Raw genomic sequence first — 21,162 nt, forward strand, 5'->3', positions numbered from 1 at the left:
CAACGGAATGGTTACCGGGACCATCTGTTTGACCCTAAGCAACGGATTGGTTACCGGGTACCGGGACCATCTGTTGGATCCTAAACAACGGGTTGTTTACGTGTTACCGGAACCATCTGTCAGATCCTAAGCAACGGATTGGTTAGAGGGTACCGGGATCATCTGTCAGATCCTGTAAGCAGCGGAAACAGGAAATCTCTTAGGCAGCAAAGCATGTTTGAACAAGTTGAGTTCAAACAAAGGTAACACAACATCATAAGGTCGTGAGTTCGCATCCAACTGCAGCCTTACGTCAAGAGGGTTAATGGATAGATAAGTGATAGAAACTGCAATAGGTCAAGTTATGTCAGTGAGATATTATCTCGATGGGCCTAGTGGCATATGCTCTACAGCCCATGTGCTCTACGCTTTCTTTCTACATCACTGCTTCTACTATACCTTTATGGCCTCTTAGAAGCACGTGGCTTGTTTAGGCTTAACCTCACCACTAATGTCTTCGCGCAGCATTGAGTAATACGTTGCTCTAAACTCTCAATACTGATCGCCAAGCGAGGCAGCAACAAGAACCATTTTTAAAGTCTCTGGAATCACCCAGCCGGATTTGATCCCGGGCCTCCCGACTTCGAAGTGGACACTCTGACCATTGGGCCACCGAAGTGGTCAACAATTTCATGTCATTCTGAACTAAGTATATATGTGTGTGATCAAGGCAAGAAAATACGATCAAGTTTATACATTTATATGCATGTAGTTTCGTCCACTAGTAGCATATTTCCTCATTTTTTTCGTATTATAGCTCGATTAAGATATTGGTAGCAGATCTGAACAATCTTATGTTCTTATATTTCTTATATTAATAACGAGGTATTGATTGCAGTGTTTACACTTTGATTAGTATCCTGTCCTACGGAGCTCTTAAATGACACAACGTTTCCCTTTTATGTCTCACAATCCAGTTTTAAAGAGCCCTAACGAATTAAAGTACAAAAAAACTTCTCGGCTTTCTTCTTGAGGCGTAAAATTGTTTTGAACTCCTCTTTCTCTAAGATCCCAAGAAGTCAGTCCAGAAATAAAGTAAATTTGTTTTGTTTATTTTTTTGACACAGCATTTCTCCATCATTGAACCATAACAACTTTAGACATTAAGTAGACCATCTTGGTATTTCCTGGCTTAATGTCTAGCATCAGCGAAAGCGTTTTCGTACTCCCTGGCTCGACACTAAGCAGAAGCTAAAGCGTATTCCTTATTCGATGCTTAGTATAAACCCGAGGATCTAAGTATAGTCCCTGGGTCGATGCTTAGCAAAAGCAATGCATATTCCTGATTCGATGCTTAGCATAAACCTAAGGATCCGAGTATAGTACATGGTTCGACACTTAGTACAAGGTAATGCATATTCCTGATTCGATGCTTAGCATAAACTAAGGATCCGAGTATAGTACATGGTTCGACACTTAGTACAAGGTAATGCATAATCCTGATTCGACGCTTAGCGTAAACACAAAGATCAAATACTTCCTCGCTTGACGCTTAGCACAAGCAAATTATCTTTTGACTGTCTAGAAGAACTCCAGGATTCCACCTTTGGACAAGTTAGATAATCTTGGTACTCTCTAGCTTGGCATATAACATACACCAAAGCATCTTGATACTCTCTAGTTTGATGCCCAGCATAAACCTTATCTTGGTTCTTTCTGGCTTCACGCATAGCATAAACCAAATCAACTTGGTACATTCTGGCTTGACGCATAACATAAACCAAATCAACTTGGTACACTCTGCTTGACGCATACATAAACCAAATCAATTTGGTACAATTCTGGCTTGACGCATAGTATAGCCCAAATCATCTTGGTAGATTCTGGCTTGACACATAACACAAACCAAATCAGTTTGGTATATTCTGGTTTGACGCAAAGTACAAACCAAATCATCTTAGTAGATTTTTGCTTGGTGCGTAGCATAAACCAAATCATCTTGGCACATTTTGTGGAAAACTGTGACACCAAATGTATGTTTTTTTACATCTTTATTTGTCATTGAATGAAGCTAGTGCTTTTTTTAATCAAGATCTACAGTGGAAAAAAAGCATCATGAAAAGCGTGTTTTCTAAAACACTTCACATTACAAAAAATACAAAAAAATACAAAGGTCTAACATAAATTAGAACATCTACGACAGAGAATAACCTGATAGTACATCATCAAAGACTCTCCGTTGGCACATTTGTGGAAGAAACAGTGTGTGCTTTGTATTGCACTTCTGCGCAGCGAAATCGATGGGATCTATGAAAGCTTTTTGCTGCTGTAGATGTAAGAAAAACCAACTTTGCCTGCAGAACACGTTTTTAACTCTACTCCAACTACAAGTTCCCCAAAAAATTGGCTTTTAGTATACAAAGGCTTTGTTGTGTCATCTGACTAACTCTAATACCGGTGTATTTCCTTCAAGGCTATATGAATCAAGCGAAAGTGTCTGGCTTCAGCTACGTAATGAATGTATATAAGCATGAATGCAAAATACAAGCAATAAAAGCCTGCAAGGCATAGGCCTACAAAGGCTTTAAACTTTTCCAAAAGAAAAGTGCCGGGGCGACGAAGCTTAAATACCGATAGTGCATATCAAAAAAATACATAAACACATATGCCAACTTCTATAATGCTCTTTAAACAACAAAATAATTATGTCCAGGAAATATTCGACATCAGTTCCATGTCCATGTGGTAACCTGAGAATACATGATCGCAAAGCCTGTAGGGTTCTTTTTGGAACCCTCTTTTTCCTGCACTTGTGTGGATATATGCATGGTTTTTCCCCTTGTTTGTTTTTCAGGGTAGGCGAAAGAGGAACGCAGCAGCTGTGAGGCCTGCAGAACTAACGATGTACATGCAGCTCCGTGGTTCGGTTGTTGACTCGTACATGCATTAGTCCCTTTTTTCCTCTTCCGCCCGCGTCCATTACTTTGTTTAAAAAAAACACCCATCACCAATTATTAAACCGCCTTTTAAACACTGCGGCTCAACAATATACCGTGACCTCCAGATATACTCTACGCCGTCACGGTTCATTCCAATTTTTCCGCAGCCTCATCGTTGTAGTAATAGAAGGTGTCATCAGTGTCTCCACCCGTCTCGTAGTCGCCATTCTCGTACGTATAATCTCCATCCGTGTAGTCCTCGTCGGTGTAATCACCCGTGTTGGAAGTGATAGTGCCGCCTCCACCTGTGCGGCTCTCCCACCAGTTACCACCCGCCGCCGCCCGCGCCGCGCCGCCCGTGCTACTGGTGCCACCTGTGCGTGACTCCCATCGCGTGCCACCACCACCTCCTGTGCTACTGGTGCCGCCAGTTCGTGAGCCGCCGCCGCCACCACCACCACCACCGCCGCCTGTACGTGACTCCCATCGCGTGCCACCACCGCCTCCGGTGCTACTGGTGCCACCCGTTCGTGAGCCGCCGCCGCCGCCACCGCCGCCGCCACCCACCGCCACCTGTACGTGACTCCATCGCGTACCACCACCACCTCCTGTGCTACTGGTGCCGCCTGTTTGTGAGCCACCACCACCCCCTGTGCTACTGGTGCCGCCTGTGCGTGACTCCCATCGCGTGCCACACCGCCTCCTGTGCTACTGGTGCCGCCTGTTCGTGAGCCGCCGCGCCGCCTCTCCACCACCACCGCCATCTGTGCTACTGGTACCGCCTGTGCGTGACTCCCATCGCGTGCCACCACCGCCTCCTGTGCTACTGGTGCCGCCTGTTTGTGAGCCACCGCCGCCGCCGCCGCCTGTGCTACTAGACTCCCATCGCGTGCCACCACCACCTCCTGTGCTACTGGTGCCACCTGTTTGGAACCACCACCGGCCGCCGCCTGTGCTACTAGACTCCCATCGCGTGCCACCACCGCCTCCTGTGCTACTGGTGCCGCCTGTTTGTGATCCACCGCCGCCTGTTTGGGAAATACCACCACCGCCTGTGCTACTAGACTCCCATCGCGTGCCCCCACCGCCTCCTGTGCTACTGGTGCCGCCTGTTTGCGAGCCACCACCGCCTGTTTGTGAATCACCTCCACCAGTTCTGCGACCACCTCCTCCCGTTCTACGTCCACCTCCGCCGGTACTGCTGGTGCCTCCTGCTGTCGAATCAAATCCGCCGACTTCATAATCCTCGAACTCATCGTAATATTCTGGAATACCCGTGCAGTAACTCTGGGTGACGTCCACAGTGAGATCATCAAGGCTACTGAAGGTATCCGCCAAAAACATATTGGAGGTATCCCCAACAATGTTGGACAACTCGTCGGAATTTTCCAGCGCAATGCCGACGCCAATGATTTTCACTCCGGCGTCTCTCAGCTTCTCGGCCTCGGGAACGGTCCTGTGCGGCAAGACGTTCGACTCGCCGTCTGTTATCAGTATGGCGATGTTATCGGCTTCTCTGCGGTCCCCAGAAAGACCGCCGAAGACGTACTTCCTGGCGGTTGCCAAACCATCGGCCGTGTTCGTGGCGCCTGGAATGTACCGCGTCAAATCGACGGCGTTTAGAATCCTTTCCTTGTCTCCATATCGGTTCAGACTGAACACCAGGGCGGAGTCTGTGCTGTAGGTGATCAGGGGCCACTCGCATAGCGTCCACTCCGATGTGTAGTGAATCCACCAGTTTATGGATGAACATCAGTGTTTTCTTGTAATTTGAGGGTCCGACGCTGCTGGAGGAATCCAAGATGAAGGCAATGTCCCTTTCTTTCTTGACACACTGAAGAAAAACAAAACAGGGATGTGTTTTGAGCATTGGAATATAGTAATGAATAAGTCAAGTTTCAAATGTTCCTCAAACCCGGATTTTTATCAAGTGAAAGAAAGAATGAATGAATGATTATGGTTTAACGCCACGTCGTCAATATTTCAGCCATATTGTGGTGAGGACATGTTTACAGCAGGAGGCAGTCATCAAATGAAGATGCCTTGACTTCTTCACTGCTAAAAGTGAACCCAAGTACGATTATGAGTTTGATCCCAGTATATAATATTGATATACTTTAGAAAATATTTTAAAAGAGATTTAAAACAAATTTATGGGAGTCGTGTGGTATACGATTTATAAAAGTACTCCAGTACACCAGCTCGGTATTTCTCAAAAAAACACGATTATATAATGTGAACGGGTAGTCTGTCATGATAATTCCGACCATCCTCCACAAATATCAATGGTATATTCCCTGGCTAATTATAATAATATATCCCAACTGAAGAAACAATGGCGATAATTATTGTTGCATGATGTTATATAGAAAATGACTTGGCAAACAATGCGTCTAATGCAAATGTTCTGAACAAATAATTTTTTAAATCTTATTTAAGGCTTCTTATCGCAAAAATAGCCTTTAAATCAAATTACCATTCCCACTGAAAAGCATGTGTGAATCAGTATTCAGAAACCATCAAACAATGACTCACTAGTTTCGCAATGGACACCGACTGTACCCTTCTGACATTCACAAGTGTAACTGTTCAGTCCAATCACGCATTTTCCTCCATTTTGACATGGGTTACTGGCGCATGGACTTGGATCTGCAGGAAAGGAAGAAACGAAAAAGACGAGCACGTGTCAAATTCAACGCCAAACCGTGGAAGTAATCTCACATAAAAGGCGAGCGAGAAGCTCGTAATCAATGGTATCTTCTCGAGTAATTTGTAATTAACCAGCAACTCCTATGACCGCAATCAATGGATATGTTTCTTTGATATTTTTTCTTCGAAACATTCAACACTTGTTTTCTGTTAAGGTAAATATGTCAGAAGTTCAAACTCTGGGGCCATAAGCCTGTGTGCTACATTTATATCGACGTATTAGGTTTTGGCCCAAATCAAATATCGGTTCGTGGAATCCGCCCGGGGATCTGCTGTCCGGCCTTACCTATGCAAATGGCACTGACAAGATCCTCGCGAATCGACGGCAGGGCGTCAAAGTCCTGGATGTCGAAGCTGTTGAGGTTAGCCGGTTCCGTGGCCATTGCTTTAGCCTCCCAGTCGTCTGATAGCCCCACGCCAACGGTGAAGACGTGGGCTCCTGAGTCCTTCAGCAACTGAGCGGCCTTGACCGTGACGTCAGAGTTGATATTTGACAGACCGTCAGTCACCAACACCACTGAAAAATAGAATCCCAAGAATATTTAATGATAAACATGATATTATCCAAGAACATTACTGAACCTGAAGATAATCTTTTGACGCAATACGATTAACATCTTTAACAACAAAGCCTGAAATTGATTCTCTCATGGGGATTATATCCCCTGCTAACTATGCAAAACTTATGCATGATTTTCGAACTTGACATAGGAGTCCACAGAATAAAACGGTGCACAAAACTGATCAATATTGGACAATACTTCAAGCAGTTAATGCACTGAAACCAATGATCAGTGAAAATCGCAGACTTGATTAAGAATACAAGACTTTGGCAATGATGATGCTAAGTTTTTAAATATGTAAGCTTCTCCGAAATCAATGTGCTGAAGAAATTTCAGCAAAATAGGAAAATATGTGAACTAGTTATTACGTTCATGGACGTATTAAATTACAAGCATTCAAATTCAGTTGGCTATTTCTGTAATTCGATTCAACATGTTTCCCGAAGCCCATGATAGCCCTGGACGTAATGAGAGTCAAGATATTTAACATCATCAACAGAGGTCTGAACATGAGTCGGTCTTGGTAAGAAAAGACGTATTGCCTTTAAACAAGCTACGACTGTTTAACCTTTACATGTTTTTACATAAACATTATGATATTTATTGTGATATTTAATCATAGAGCAAATTCAGCTTTCTTTTTAAATACAAAACATTACATGGGCATTTGGAAGTCGGCGTTGCGTTGTAAACGATTTTCAAACTAGCAAAGGCAGAAAATTTATACCCAACTCTATCCAGATAAAAAATCTGCCTGGATCAAACAATGAACCTGCACATAATTTTAGAACCATCGTAATTTGACAGGCGGACAGACAGACAGACGTCAAATTAATATCCCTCGCTTTCAACTAAATAATGATCACAATAATACTATTACTTATTTGCACTCGTGTACAGTTTCCACAGACCAGGAATCACTTACGGATGTTTTGGACTCCAGGTCGATCGCCCCGTCTAACGTTAAACATCCTGTTTCTAACCAGTCTCAGACCGGCAGCCGTGTTCGTCTCCCCCATTATGTAGCTAACACCGTAGATCCCGTTCCTCAACGACTCTTTGGATCTGTATTTGTCCATATAAAAGCCAACTTCGGCTGGGAGCCATAAGTGGCCATTCCGACCCTCATCTGGCCGGAGTCGATGGACAATTCGCTGACGATATTGCTCACAAAGTCCTGGATCTTCCGGAAGTTCTTTCTTCCAACGCTTCGCGAGGAATCCAGCAAGAACACGACATCCGCTCATATTTACAGCCTACGATAAGAAGACAAATAGACAGATATATTTGTGAAGTACGTGACGATTTCTGACCTTGAAAACTGGAAACGGTAGAATTATATTTATTTTTATGTACGCCATACTCTAGAATTGTTCACTTACACGGAGGCCGTTGAATTTACTGACAAGTTACTGCTTGCCTTTAACCTTGTGAAGACTTAATAACTCCATAATGGTGAAAGAAAGGTGATCTGCAACGAATGTTAGACTGCAAACAACGTGCCCAACAAGTCTTGTCGGTCGCTCATTATCACCATCGGGCCCCTTACGACAATACGATCGGGACAATCAACAAATTCCCAAGGCCCAAGGTCAGGATTGAACCCACGTCCTCCATTCGACCTATGACGCTTCCTGATCTCCATTTCAAATCCCTTTATTAATGTATAAAGTTCACTACACAAGAGATTTACCACAAGAAAAAGCATTTAAGAAAAATGAAATCTGAAACCTTTGATTTCTTGCACTCTACCTTCATGGGGAAATGTATACGATATAATACACTTGTGATCTTAACAATACATTTCCTTGATGTTTAAAATGTAAACACCTGGGATCCAGGTTTAAAACATTGACTTGTGTCTGAAGATATTTCTTCAGTCAAAGATTACTTTCCACAAAGTCACTAATTCGTCAATCAGAACTTATAATGTTACTAAAAAGCTTGAATGATACACTAAACAGTTTCAATGACGTTTCCAGCAGGAACCTTTCCGAACCAAAGTTGTGTAGTTTGTTCTTTCCTGTCTTATCGATGATGATTTGTGGGACGGAGAACATTTCACGCCTCATTAAATCGGTTCCACCGTGAAGGTATTTATTTATTGATATTTTTTTTCGCCGTACTTAAGAATATTTCACTTATACGACGACAGCCAGCATTATGGTGGAAGGAAACCGGACAAAGCCAAGGGGAAACCCACGACCGGAGAGCAAGCCAGCAGGGTACCTCCGTGTTTCCACTCAGCTGTGTAAAGACATACCATTCTCTTCTATTACGATGCTATGCTTTTGATCTGACTATTTATCTTTAATGCAAGCACAACAATGCAGACACTGGGACGTTTTAAAGAACAAAAGAGTACATCGCTAGGGTTGAATTGGTTATGTTCCCCACTGGTCTGAGCTTGAACGGAAGTGGATTGGCAAAGTTGTCTCCCATGTGCTTACTCTTTTGGCAGTCTCGTCCGCAGAAGTTCCTGGGGCATTCACATCTGTAGTCGTTGTTCAGGTCAACACAGCGCCCTCCATTCATACATGGGTTCTCAGCACACTGGTCCTCATCTGACGACAACAGAAATCAACACGTGAGTCTTCAGAAAAAGTCGGCTTTCAAATATAATTCAAAAGAAAAGATAGCTATGAACGTAAGATAACGTTGTGTGTGTTGCTTTTTGAAAACGAATTCTTCGTTCCACCGTATCTACTTTTATAACAAAAGTTCCAGATACGTTGCCTTGGCAGAGTGAATAAAAACTATGCAAATTAGGATTGGTGTTGTTGATTGAGATACTGTACATCGTTATAGCAATAGTGACGCATTTCTTCAAATACAGCATGAAAACACTTTTTACAAAAAAAAAAGAAAATAAAGACCCTGAGAACTCCGTATAACCTTAAAAGCCATGGGACTCGGAGACAAAGGACTATGAATAAAGCGGTTTTGTAGATACAGTGGCTACACCAAAAAAAGAGCATAACCCCATGCCTTAATCTATGGGCGTTTAACAAGGGAAGTGAGAAGTGCCAGGGCAGTTGACATTTCCTTAAAGGATTCATAAAACCTAATGTTCACTCACCCAGATTATGAATGTTGTCAAAACAATTATTGTGAGAAAAATTATAGAGTTAAGTGGAAGTGGAGCAAGCACCCCTCCCCCCACCCCCCGACTCCAGCAACCCACTGCCCACTGTTGCTACTGACTTTTCGCAACTGTCAGTTAACAACACGCAACTAACCAATCATATGCAGTATCGTTGCAAATAGGTCAACTCGATGACCCACACATTAGTTACGAATGTCCAATCTTTCTGTGACGTCATGAAGTCACAATTGCTTTCACCGGGTATGAAATGAAAAGTAACGCTGTCACGGGAAGGGTCACTTTTGACGTTCCCTTCACCTCCACTAATTACAAGACAGTAAATACGTTTAGATCATCTCTGCATTAGTAGCTTAAAGACAGTATATTTACAATTCTCATATGATCTAAGAGTTTAAAAAGATAGATCATTCACGTCTCTACTCACCTTCGCAGACAGACTTGACCATGAGGTCCAGATGACCACCTAAGTCCACCGGATCATCGACGCTGAAGGCGTTAGAGGAGGCAGGGGAGGAGACGACGTCCTCAAGGTAGTTCCTGTCAGAGTTCGACAAACCAACACCTGGAAAGGACAAACGACGTAGCTGAAACAGTGAGGGATTTAACGGACGAACACGTAGACAAACCAACCATGACGAAGCAAACAACATAGGATTGTGAATGACAGGTAGGTAATCGTGCAGGACAGATGGACAAACTGGCCGTATGCACAAACACAGATGGACAGATGGACAGACTGGCCGTATGAACAAACACAGTAATGGGCGGACGGATGGACAGACTGGCCGTACGCACAAACACAGATGGACAGATCGGCCGTATTGACAAACACAGATGGACAGACTGGCCGTATGTACAAAGACAGTAATGGGCGGACGGATGGACAGACCGGCCGTATGCACAAACACAGCAATCGTCAGAAGGATGGACAGACTGGCCGTACGCACAAACACAGATGGACAGACTGGTCGTACGCACAAACACAGATGGACAGACTGGCTGTATGAACAAACACAGTAATGGGCGGACGGATGGACAGACTGGCCGTACGCACAAACACAGATGGACAGACTGGCTGTATGCACAAACACAGGAATGGGCGGACGGATGGACAGACTTGCCGTATTGCATAAACACAGGAATGGGCGGACGGATGGACAGACTTGCCGTATGCACAAACACAGCGATGGGCAGACAGATGGACATACTGTATGCACAAACACAACAATGAGCGGACGGACGGACAGACTGGCCGTCTTGCATAAACACAGGAATGGGCGGACGGATGGACAGACTGGCCGTATGCACAAACACAAGAATGGGTGACGGATGGACAGACAGGCCGTATGCACACAGTAATGAACAGACGGTTGAATACGCCGTAACAATGGAAAGGACAGCTGGACACATCTACAGAGCGGTGGAGTACACAAACACAATAATGTCTGCGGATGGACACGTCGTGACTGATAATGGACGGACGAATGGGCACGTCGAGACCATGAAAATGACAACTGAAGACATCCACAGAACGGTCAAATACACAAACACATTAATAGACGGACGAATGGAAACGTCGAGAAACACAGTAAACAAATGCACAAACAAACGGACGGATGGACGGATACAACGAGGACATGTTCACCTTGCCAAAGTTGAACAGATGTTTTCAAGATCAGCGCAAGCTACAAAAATAATGGACGGATGGACACAGCGAGGCATGTTTACGTTATCGCAGTTCACACACGCTGAGAAAACAAACTCAATATGCTAACATAACCAACTGTCTGGTTTTATACACCAACAGTATTCAAGCTCACGCTCAAGTATTTTGGAAGATTGTAATAGTCAGATAATAGATAATAAACATCAATGGCTGATTTTACAACAGCGGCTTAGTCTTAATCAAAATACCGAAGTTAAAAGGTTATTTACTGGACTTCAACGTAAGTATTAATGAATTTCTTAAATTATTCCCAAATTATATCGATTAAGTACGACATTAATCCCTAACCACTCACCTACTCACTTATATCGAGAAAGTTTTTGCTCAAGGATTCAGTACTAAATTATAATCATCCTATTTATTTATTTGATTGGTATTTCACGCGGTACTCAAGAATATTTCACTTAATCGACGGCGACTGGCATTATAGTAGGAGGAAACTAGGCATGCCCCGGGTGAAACCCACGACCATCCGCAGGTTGCTGAGAGGCCCTTCCACGTAAAACTGGAGAGGATATAAGACGATAAAAACTTGATCACTCACCAACCCCGATGACATGAACGCCCTGTGCCTTCAGGTCGTCCGATGCCAAGATAACATCAGACGGGTTACGTAATCCCGCTGTGAAGATTATCGCAATGTTCGTAGCGTCCCGTCTGTCCCCGTATCCCTGTCGGAATATGTTGGCAGCAGCTTCTTTAAATCCTTGGTCGGCAGCAGGGTCCGCGTACTGAGGCCTAAAACCACAGATTTACATCCATAACTAGGTGGGATTGGGTTTGCACCGCACATTGTTTAGACTGCTTTTTAAAAAGTTGTCTGCCTTCTTCAGTTGTCTCCCTTGTAAGTTTTGTGCAAAAGATAAGCAGACGGTTCTTTCCTATGAAGTAGTATAAACAAGACTGGTTCTGCATCACAACCAACAGAGTAAGGCATAGTTCTAGCACGGTTCCCTAGATGGGTCCCAAGTTACCCCCTGGAATGCCTTCAATCCAGTTATAAACAAATCTCAAGTGCACACTGACAGTGGACCGTATATAAATATGCATAAACGTAGCCCTCTCTGCAGTGCCACGGTGAAGCTAACAGCCACATAAGTGCACGATAGCCGACCCTGGCAGCATGAAGTTTGTTTTTAGCTTTTCTGTGTCTGTGTTGCTGGGCCCTGAAAGGTGAGGACCCCATGTAGGATGCTGTGCTAGAACTATGCTTTACGGTGTCAGAAGTGGTCCGGAACCAGCTTAGTTCATACTACTCATGATATCCAAGAAAGACAACAGACTTTACAATGATGAACACTGTATTTGATATAAGCTTCTTATTATGACCAAGTTATTCCACCTGCGGGATTTTGATGGTTGTATTCATCTTAGAAAAAAGTTTCAAGGAAGAAATATAAGAAGGAAGGATTATATTTTCCTTTACTTTTCTGCCTCTAACATGGAGGCCGTCCTCGTATGAGTGAAATATTCTTGAGTATGGCGTAAAATATCAATCAAATCCAACATGCGTCTTTTAATACGCAATTGCATGGCAAAGATAGTCCCTAATGGTTAGGGAATTTCTATATCTCGATAACTAATTAATCCTAAGCTTCTGAGTAGAAAACTCAGTTCACATCCTTGGCCTGGCAACATCCTTATTAACCCCCAAGGAGAGTGTTGTTAAATAGTACATTACGTGTAAGCCAGGCTTAATTTCCAGTTTCATTCTAATACAAAATAAATGGCGCATCAATCTGGACTAAATTTATATATAAAACCGGAAAAAGTTCAAATACATTCGGAATAACTGGGCACTGAACATCTGTTAATACGTTGGCCTACCTGAGAGAAGCTACGGCCGCCATGACGTTCCTCTGGTCTCTTCCGGCCTCTAGACTGAGCCGTGTGTAGGCGTTAGAAGAGTAGTCAACCACAGCTACTCGGACGTTGTCTCCGCTGCCGAACTCCATTCGCTGTAGCATGGTACGGATATAACGTTTCACTCCGCGCAGGCGCGAACGGTACATGTAGCGGGAGGTATCAATGATGAGGGCGACGTCAGACTTTGTCCTGCAGCCTGGTGAGAGATCACAATAACATTCCATTGATTGATTGATTGATCGATTTTGATAAGGCTTCTTCACCATTCTTGACAAATTTTAACCAATAATACGGCGGCCATACAGGCGTTTACGTAAATAAAACCGGAAGACTCTAAAACAATCCACCACACTTGGCTAGGTGCCTGCCAAACCTTCATCAGTGAGTATTTTATGTTCCAAAAGCTATCTTGCTACGAATGAGTATTCATAGTATTATAGATAGTATTAGTAGTACTCTGTCAACACTATCAAAACTGTCCACAACTGTCCTATTACAATTCAACAATTTACCTATTTCTGTCAGTCATAGAAATCTAGAAAGATAAATAAAACTGTTTTCTGACAGGGTTCAGACGTTTTATTACTTAAGCAAAGACTTATGAGTTATTCTTTCAACTTATCGTTGAAAGAAAGCAAACCCAGAACTGCATCTATGCCAGTCTATCCGAATGTATGCGATTAACATAGTGAATAAATCGAATCAAACTCACTGAACTGACAGACGTCTCCGACGAAACCGGGCATACAGGTGCATTTGTACCCGTTTGGTTTGTTTGAGCACGTTCCGCCGTTCTGACAAGGATCAGGATCACACCTATTCTCCTCTACAACAACAACAAGGGTAAAATCATGCTGAGTTCAATTAACAGTTTGACAATGTTGTACCTTTTCTTGTCTCAGTTCCATTGTTAAAACACACCATAATAGCGATTTTGTGTGAATTGAAAAATCCGCAAAAGAACATTTTTTTTTAAAGTTATTTAAAAAAGTTACGAAGCTGTGGGATTTATGAATATCGCCCCTGCCAACACACACACAAACGCACCAAGAGCGCTTAAAGATGAAACTTTCTTTAAGTTAACGTCTCACAGAAAACAATAGTCTCGTATATTTGAATTTCAACACATACCACTCATACATGTCAAGACAAAGGAATTAAAACACTCAATACCTTGGAAGACCGGCTGCAGGACGTCCGCCTGGAAGTTGTTGAGTTCGCCGAATGATTTCGCCTCGATGGGTTGAATGCCCTGCGCATGCGCGATGCCCTCCATCTCCGCCATGTTGGCGACATCAATGCCGATTGGGACGACGAAGATTCCGGAGGAGTGCGCCATTTCCGCTTCTCCCAGCGTGTAGCCCGTCTCCATGTCCGACGGACCGTCCACGAACAGGTAAGCGATCCTGTTGGCCTGTCTTCTGTGTGCGTTTCCGAACATTATGTTCCTGAGAGCCCTGATGGCGAGAGCGATGTTGTTGCCTCCACGGGAGTAGTAGATGTTGTCCACGGCGGACAGGATGCTGTCAGTGTCACGGTGGTCGCCCAGGTTGAACATGATCTTGGGCAATGTATTGTATTTCATCACTCCGACGCGGACGTCACATTCCTCGACGGCAAGGTCTTTAACGACGGACTGTGTGAATCCTTTCATCTCCTCGAAGTTGTGGTCACCGACGTTCCTGGAGGAAACCAACATGAAGACGATGTCCGTGGGACCATTGCATTCTGTAATAAGAGAAAAACGTTATGATTATCGATAATATTATTGTGAGTGAGATACAGATAAAAGAGGGACACGAACATCAAATAATGCCCGCTGGACCAGTGCACTCTGAAAATAAGAGACAGAGTAAAAGTTTTGATTGACTCATTTATTTATTTATTTAATTTTGTGTAACACCATACTCAGTAATTTTTCACGTACTCAATTCGTCCAGTTTTATGAGTGGAGGAAACTGGTATGACCAGGAGAAAACCCCAACCTTTAGAAAGTTAATAACGAAGAGAACTGTGATATGTACTCCTTATTGTTTGAAAATAAGCTATTTTCACCGAGTTTTAGACTACCTAAATGGTAACACGAATGTAGTCGACCGCTTTTATCCAGCACGGCAGCAAAAGAAGTGAGAAAAGAAACAGTAAAATGTCGTTCAGAGACAATAATATCATGAATGAGGGGTGTAAGTAGGGTGTGGTGGAGATTTTTGTTACAGGGTAAATATCTAAAAACACTAAAATTTACATTCTGCAAATCCATTTCGGGCAACTGATATTCTAGCATGGTACACGGTTTGAATACTGATATTCAGTTGGCCAGAACATATCTCGCGGCTTTCCAACATTGAAAACCGTTGACTGCTTCTCTGTATATCATTCCTTCCTATTTTCGCACTTTACATATTTTCTTAGTTCTGTGGTAATTAGTGTAGAACTCCGTTTTAGGAATTGTCAGTGCGATTATTGACCCGAACGCCCTTATTGGTTGACGGCTCGTATACGAATGTCTGTTCCGACACATATATTTGAAATTAAAATTCTCAAATATCGCCAAAAAATTCATTCAATTTTGACCGCTTATTCAGTACTAAGTGGTACACATTATTTTTTATTTATTATTTGACTGGTGTTTTACGCCGTACTCAAGAATATTTCACTTATACGACGGCGGCCAGCATTATGGTGGGAGGAAACCGCACACAACCTGGAGGAAACCCACGACCATCCGCAGGTTGCTGCAAGACCAAATTTTATAATTTCAGCCAAATTCCAACTTCCATTTTTACATTCTTTGCTTTGTAAAGAAAACTGAAGATTTGGATTTCAGCAAAAAGTGGCCGTGAAACTTGTCCCATGAGGTGAAAGATAGAACTTACTCTTTTCACAGTTGGTGCCATGGAATCCTCGTGGGCAGACGCAGATGAAGCTCCTAAGGCCATCCAAGCAGGTGCCACCATTCTGACACGTGCCCTCGTTACAAAGGTTGTCATCTGAAGTCATTCAGGATGGTTATTTATTACATTTATTGATCACTCAAGAATATTATACACTTACACCGCACTATTACGTGTTCATTGGATTTTACGCTTCACATTATATGACGGCCTTCAAGTTTATGGGCAAAGGAAGAGGGGCAGAGCTCATTGGGTTTTACGCTTCACATTATATGATGCCCTTCAAGTTTATGGGCAAAGGAAGAGGGGCAGAGCTCATTGGGTTTTACGCTTCATATTATATAATGCCCTTCAAGTTTATGGGCAAAGGAAGAGGGGCAGAGCTCATTGGGTTTTACGCTTCACATTATATGATGCCCTTCAAGTTTATGGGCAAAGTAAGAGAGGCAGAGCTCATTGGCTTTTACGCTTCACATTATATGATGCCCTTCAAGTTTATGGGCAAAGGAAGAGGGGCAGAGCTCATTGGGTTTTACGCTTCACACTATATGATGCCCTTCAAGTTTATGGGCAAAGGAAGAGGGGCAGAGCTCATTGGCTTTTACACTTCACATTATATGATGCCCTTCAAGTTTATGGGCAAAGGAAGAGCGGTAGAGCTTTTTGGGATTTACGCTTCACATTATATACACAAAAAACTTAAGCGCCCGCAGGTTTTTACTGTGGCGATGTGTTACACATGGGATTAATGTTCTTCTGTATCAAAACAGTTTAAAATGTGATCGGTTGTGAACCGTGTGACTCTTTGGGTAATGTAAAAACGACAAAATGATTCGAATCCATGTGTTTTAATGATAACACACATGCATTTCTATCACCACTGGTTTTACAGGTATGGATCTGGAGTGAGCAGTGTTGAAGAAGTGGTTGAAATTACTCAATAAAAAAGTCATTAAGTATGTCTTAATTGCGCTTTACGTGACTATCGAGTGTATCCGCCGTGAGTCTGGATGACAGCCTGAACCCTTCTCCTCACAGCACTTGTGAGCGTCCTGATATTCTGAAGCACAAGTCGCTGCCCTTCCTCGTGAAAGGTAGCTTCCAATTTGGAAAGTAGTTGTCGTGTGCAAGCAAGGGATCCACGTGTACATGATTTAGGCCCAACTGGAAGCTGGGTTTTACGTCATAAATTTTTTTCAGGTTTATGAGCAAAGAAACAGGGCTAGAGCTCTTTGGGTTTTACACTTCGTATTATATGACGCCTTTCAGGTATATTGGCAAAAGAACATGGGCAGAGTTCTTTGAATTTTACGCTTCACATTATATGACGCGCTTCAGGTTTATGGACAAAGGAAGAGGGGCAGAGCTATTTGAGTTTTACGCATCATATTATATGACGCCATTTAGGTTTTTGGTCAAAGTAACAGAGGTAGAACTCTTTGGGTTTTACGCTTCATATATGACGGGAGTCTGGTTTTGTGGACAAAGGAACAGGGGCAGAGCTATTTGGGTTTTACCCTTCATATTATATGACGCGATTTAGGTTTTTGGTCAAAGTAACAAGGTTTTACGCTTAATATGATATAAAGGCAGCCAGATGATTGGCTTGAGGATACCAGACTGTTAAACTTACGCCTACTACATTCTGTCAATCAAACGACAAACTTCCAGACATAAAGATACAAGGAATAATAACAGAAACCAAAACAGCGCTCAGTAAACATTATGTAGACAGCGCAGCAGCAGCAACAAATTTTGATTTGAAGAATGTGGTAAAACTGCCTAAAGGGAGGCCTAAAGAAATAGACAATGTGGACATTTCCAAATCAACTTTCGCAAACTAACTTTGAACAGAATTAGAATGTAAAACAAACATTTAAACAGAATACAAGATCTAAAAGTTGCAGTTTTCAAATGTACTTGCAGGGAAGAATCGGTTCAAAGGTTGTTCATTGACACACAATGAACTACTAACAGTCTCACCTGTACAGATTGGTCTGACAATGGCTGCCTGGACTTTGTTCAAAGCTCCAAAGTCGTCCACAAAGATGAGGTTTTCTGCGACTGGTTCGGAGGCTAGACCCTGAAGCTCTCTTGACGTGGCTTCAAACCCAATAGCGATGGTCAGTATGGTTGTACCGGTGAGTTTGAGGGATCGGGCCTCTGGAAGGGTCATCTCAGGGTTGATGTTGGACTTGCCATCGGTCAATAGAATCACCATATTAGGTACCTCTGCGAACGCAAAGACGACATGTTATTAAAAGATTTGAACATAAATAGAAATATTTAGATACAAGAGAGTAGAGGAAAGAATGGAGAGCAAGTTAAGACAGCCAACGACAGAGTGATAACGGGAAAATTGTCACATGTAACCGATGAAATTCCACCTCTTGTCAGTTTAACTTAGTTGGTTTTATTCTAACTGTTCAGGTAAATGGCAGAATAATGTAAAAAAAATAATGCATTGTTAATGCAATAATAAATAATGTTAACTGCAATTTATTAGACATAACAGCTCCACACTATCTATAGTTTTTGTTTTAACTGAGGATATATATTTTTTCTCCCGGTTTTAAAAGATTACGCTTTCATTTATTTGATCGTTGTTTCACGCTAACCTCAAGGATACTCAGAAAAGGGAAAATTAATTTAATTTCAGGGTGTTCATTTTACATGCAACTAAATGGAACAACTTTTACCACATCTGTTCACATATAAGAAATGACAACAGTTACCTGGTCTGTCTCCGTAGGACGGCGTCAACATCGTGTAGCGGACCTGATTGAGAGCAGCAGCCGTGTTGGTGGAACCATACACGTACGGTATTCTCTTGATGGCTGCCTCTAGATCCGGACGATTGTTGTAGGAGTTCAGATTGAACTCGATGCGTGCCGAGTCACTGAAACTACTAATACCGATTCTGTAGGCCCCTGATTCGATGTCCAACGCCTCGATGGTGAAAATGACAAAATCTTTCACAAGGTCGAAGTTTTCTCCTCCAACACTTCCAGAAGAATCCAGAACGAAGATGATATCGCCGTTACCCGGGCAATCTGAAAGCAAAGAATACATCGGAATATGGAGGGGTAGTATATTCTTCGTGTTGAATTAGATCACACATATTTTGATTATTGACAACATATGCTGGCACTGTTTCGATAATGATTTTATTCATTCCGGTAGATCATACACTGCCGATTTCGATAATCACAGAAAGCTGACTCATTGATTGATTGATTGTCTCTCTTTGCAGGAATCCGTCCTAATTTTTGTTTTTAGTTTTTTGTGGTTTGTGTTGGAAGTTATTTTTGAAATTAGCCTTGGGATTAATCACCCGGGGCGTCCATTTTGCTTGACGATTGGAAGAGGAAGGTCCCTTTTGACTCCTAGATGGTGGTATCTATATACAGGTTTGGTCAGTTTACGTCATTCTGACATACAATGGACATGAAAGCATCAAAGAAAGTTTCTGACATAATCTGAGGAAGTGCCTTACTTAGTCAAAGACAACGGGTAACCTTTTCCAGCTAACGAAATTCAGGTCTAGGCTCTGTAGTATCCATTCATAGTCCTGTTTCATATATCACGCTGTCTGATGCTGGATGCTCAGACTTGGCTACAATTGTAACTCCATAGCAAAGAATCATTGTTCAGAATTGTACCATTTGACTTTACTTTAGATTACAGCTTGGCAACACCCGACTTGTCTTTATGAGTCAATATTATAATTACAGACGTACAGCATAGAGAGTAAAACCAGAGCGCAACGACAATGTGATAGCTGGGAAGTAATCACATGTAACCGGTGAAATACGGGCCAGTGTAAATTTACCTAAGTCAGGGTTTTATTCTAACTGTTAAAGTAACTACACAAGATAAATAGCAGCACATATGGCTTAAACAGAATACAGGTAAAAACACAGGTAAAAAATGCAGTTATTTGCAATTTATTAGACGTCGTTGATCTAGAATTAGTCAAAACGCAGTGTTGTCATCACATTTAACAGACAATGATATTAAAACAATGCAAAGGGACTACGCTTCTTTAATGCTTAATCCGCTAAGAGTAGGTGCGCCTGAGAGCTAACAGGTAACGTAGAAGCACGGACAATGGGGCTTGGGTTAGAGTTACCATTATGTGGAACAAGGTGCCCATTATCTGCTTCGATAGAGGGGGATTACTCTTGTTCTCTTTATTCTGGCAATCGATCTTATACGTGTGATGTTATCTGATGGAAAAAGTAGATTTGAACCATACATTCTGTGATTTATCTTTTTGTTCAATTCTTGTTTGACGCCATATTTATTTTTGCCATGGTGGTCGGTTTTATGGCCGGAGGAAACCAGATTACCCGGAAGAAACCACTAATCTTTGGCATGATTGAAGAAGATTTCCCAAATGCGCAGTACGGGTACGCCCACTATATTGGTTGACAGACAAGTGGTCTCAAACGAGCGCACAAATGCTTACGCGTGTGTCGTCGACCTGTTTTATATTTTTATTGACCAGTGAGAGAGGGGGGGGGGGGATCTACAAATTACCTGTCGAAGACCAAGAAGTAAACATAAATCGGACATCGTTATGTACGAGTACACGTTTCTTGTTTAGCTACTAAAATTAGCACTCCGTGGGTTTCTCCCGAGCTCTGCCCGGTTTCCTCTCACTATTATGCTGGCTGCCGTGGTATATACGTGAAATATACATGAGTGCGGCGTAAAAAACCAATTAAATAAATAGATAAATAAATCCGTGTTCAGGTAGTTTTCAATCTATACGTCAAATCTGATATTCACATGCTACTCATAAACCATAAATCTCGACTTCCAAGTCGATAATCACAAGACCCGCTCCCAAAATAACAACAACAAAACACGCCTGTTTACACAGGAAATAATATATACACAGTAAATAAAGCTAGTACCATGTAAAGGAGAAGCGGCTAACAAAAAGCCTTACCTCCTGTGAAGGGTGCGTAAGTTCTAAATGGGGGTCTCGTGACTGGTGGGGGTCTGGTTACCTCGACGGTGGTCATTTCTGGTACTGTGGAATGTAAGGAAGGAATTAATATGGCAATTTGAAGAATCAGTCTAAACAATGTCTATTTCACTCAAAAAATGCTTACTACAGGTTACCGGCTTACTACAGGCTACAGGCTTACTACAGGCCACCGTTTTAGAAGGGAACAGTTCAAACAAAATCAAATTTTGAAAATGTTATTATATAAACTATTTATTTATTTACTCCATTTTTTTAAAATTAATAGGATGCTGAAAAGTTTTTCACTTCTTCGTTTGAGCGACAAGAATATTTCAGTTCTGATAGTAAAGCATATTACGAGCTTCATCCTCGTAAATATATACAAATCCATGTACATGTATG

General features: G+C 42.4%; 1 protein-coding gene across 1 annotated transcript in view; it reads right to left on the bottom strand.

Annotated features, from left to right (window-relative positions):
- Positions 1 to 3,509: 3,509 nt before the first annotated feature.
- Positions 3,510 to 21,162, bottom strand: part of LOC135464536 (uncharacterized) — a 130,988-nt gene continuing 113,335 nt past the window's right edge. The window contains 17 exon segments of the mRNA XM_064741960.1: positions 3,510 to 4,619; positions 4,621 to 4,735; positions 4,737 to 4,752; positions 5,454 to 5,567; positions 5,914 to 6,144; positions 7,116 to 7,283; positions 7,286 to 7,432; positions 8,641 to 8,754; positions 9,721 to 9,858; positions 11,567 to 11,760; positions 12,850 to 13,084; positions 13,601 to 13,714; positions 14,062 to 14,616; positions 15,765 to 15,878; positions 17,766 to 18,014; positions 18,518 to 18,835; positions 20,740 to 20,823. Of these exon segments, the coding sequence (XP_064598030.1) occupies positions 3,627 to 4,619; positions 4,621 to 4,735; positions 4,737 to 4,752; positions 5,454 to 5,567; positions 5,914 to 6,144; positions 7,116 to 7,283; positions 7,286 to 7,432; positions 8,641 to 8,754; positions 9,721 to 9,858; positions 11,567 to 11,760; positions 12,850 to 13,084; positions 13,601 to 13,714; positions 14,062 to 14,616; positions 15,765 to 15,878; positions 17,766 to 18,014; positions 18,518 to 18,835; positions 20,740 to 20,823 (3,899 nt within the window). The 3' untranslated portion in view covers positions 3,510 to 3,626.

This window comes from Liolophura sinensis, chromosome 4 (genome assembly GCF_032854445.1).
Source record: "Liolophura sinensis isolate JHLJ2023 chromosome 4, CUHK_Ljap_v2, whole genome shotgun sequence".
NCBI lineage: Eukaryota > Metazoa > Mollusca > Polyplacophora > Chitonida > Chitonidae > Liolophura > Liolophura sinensis.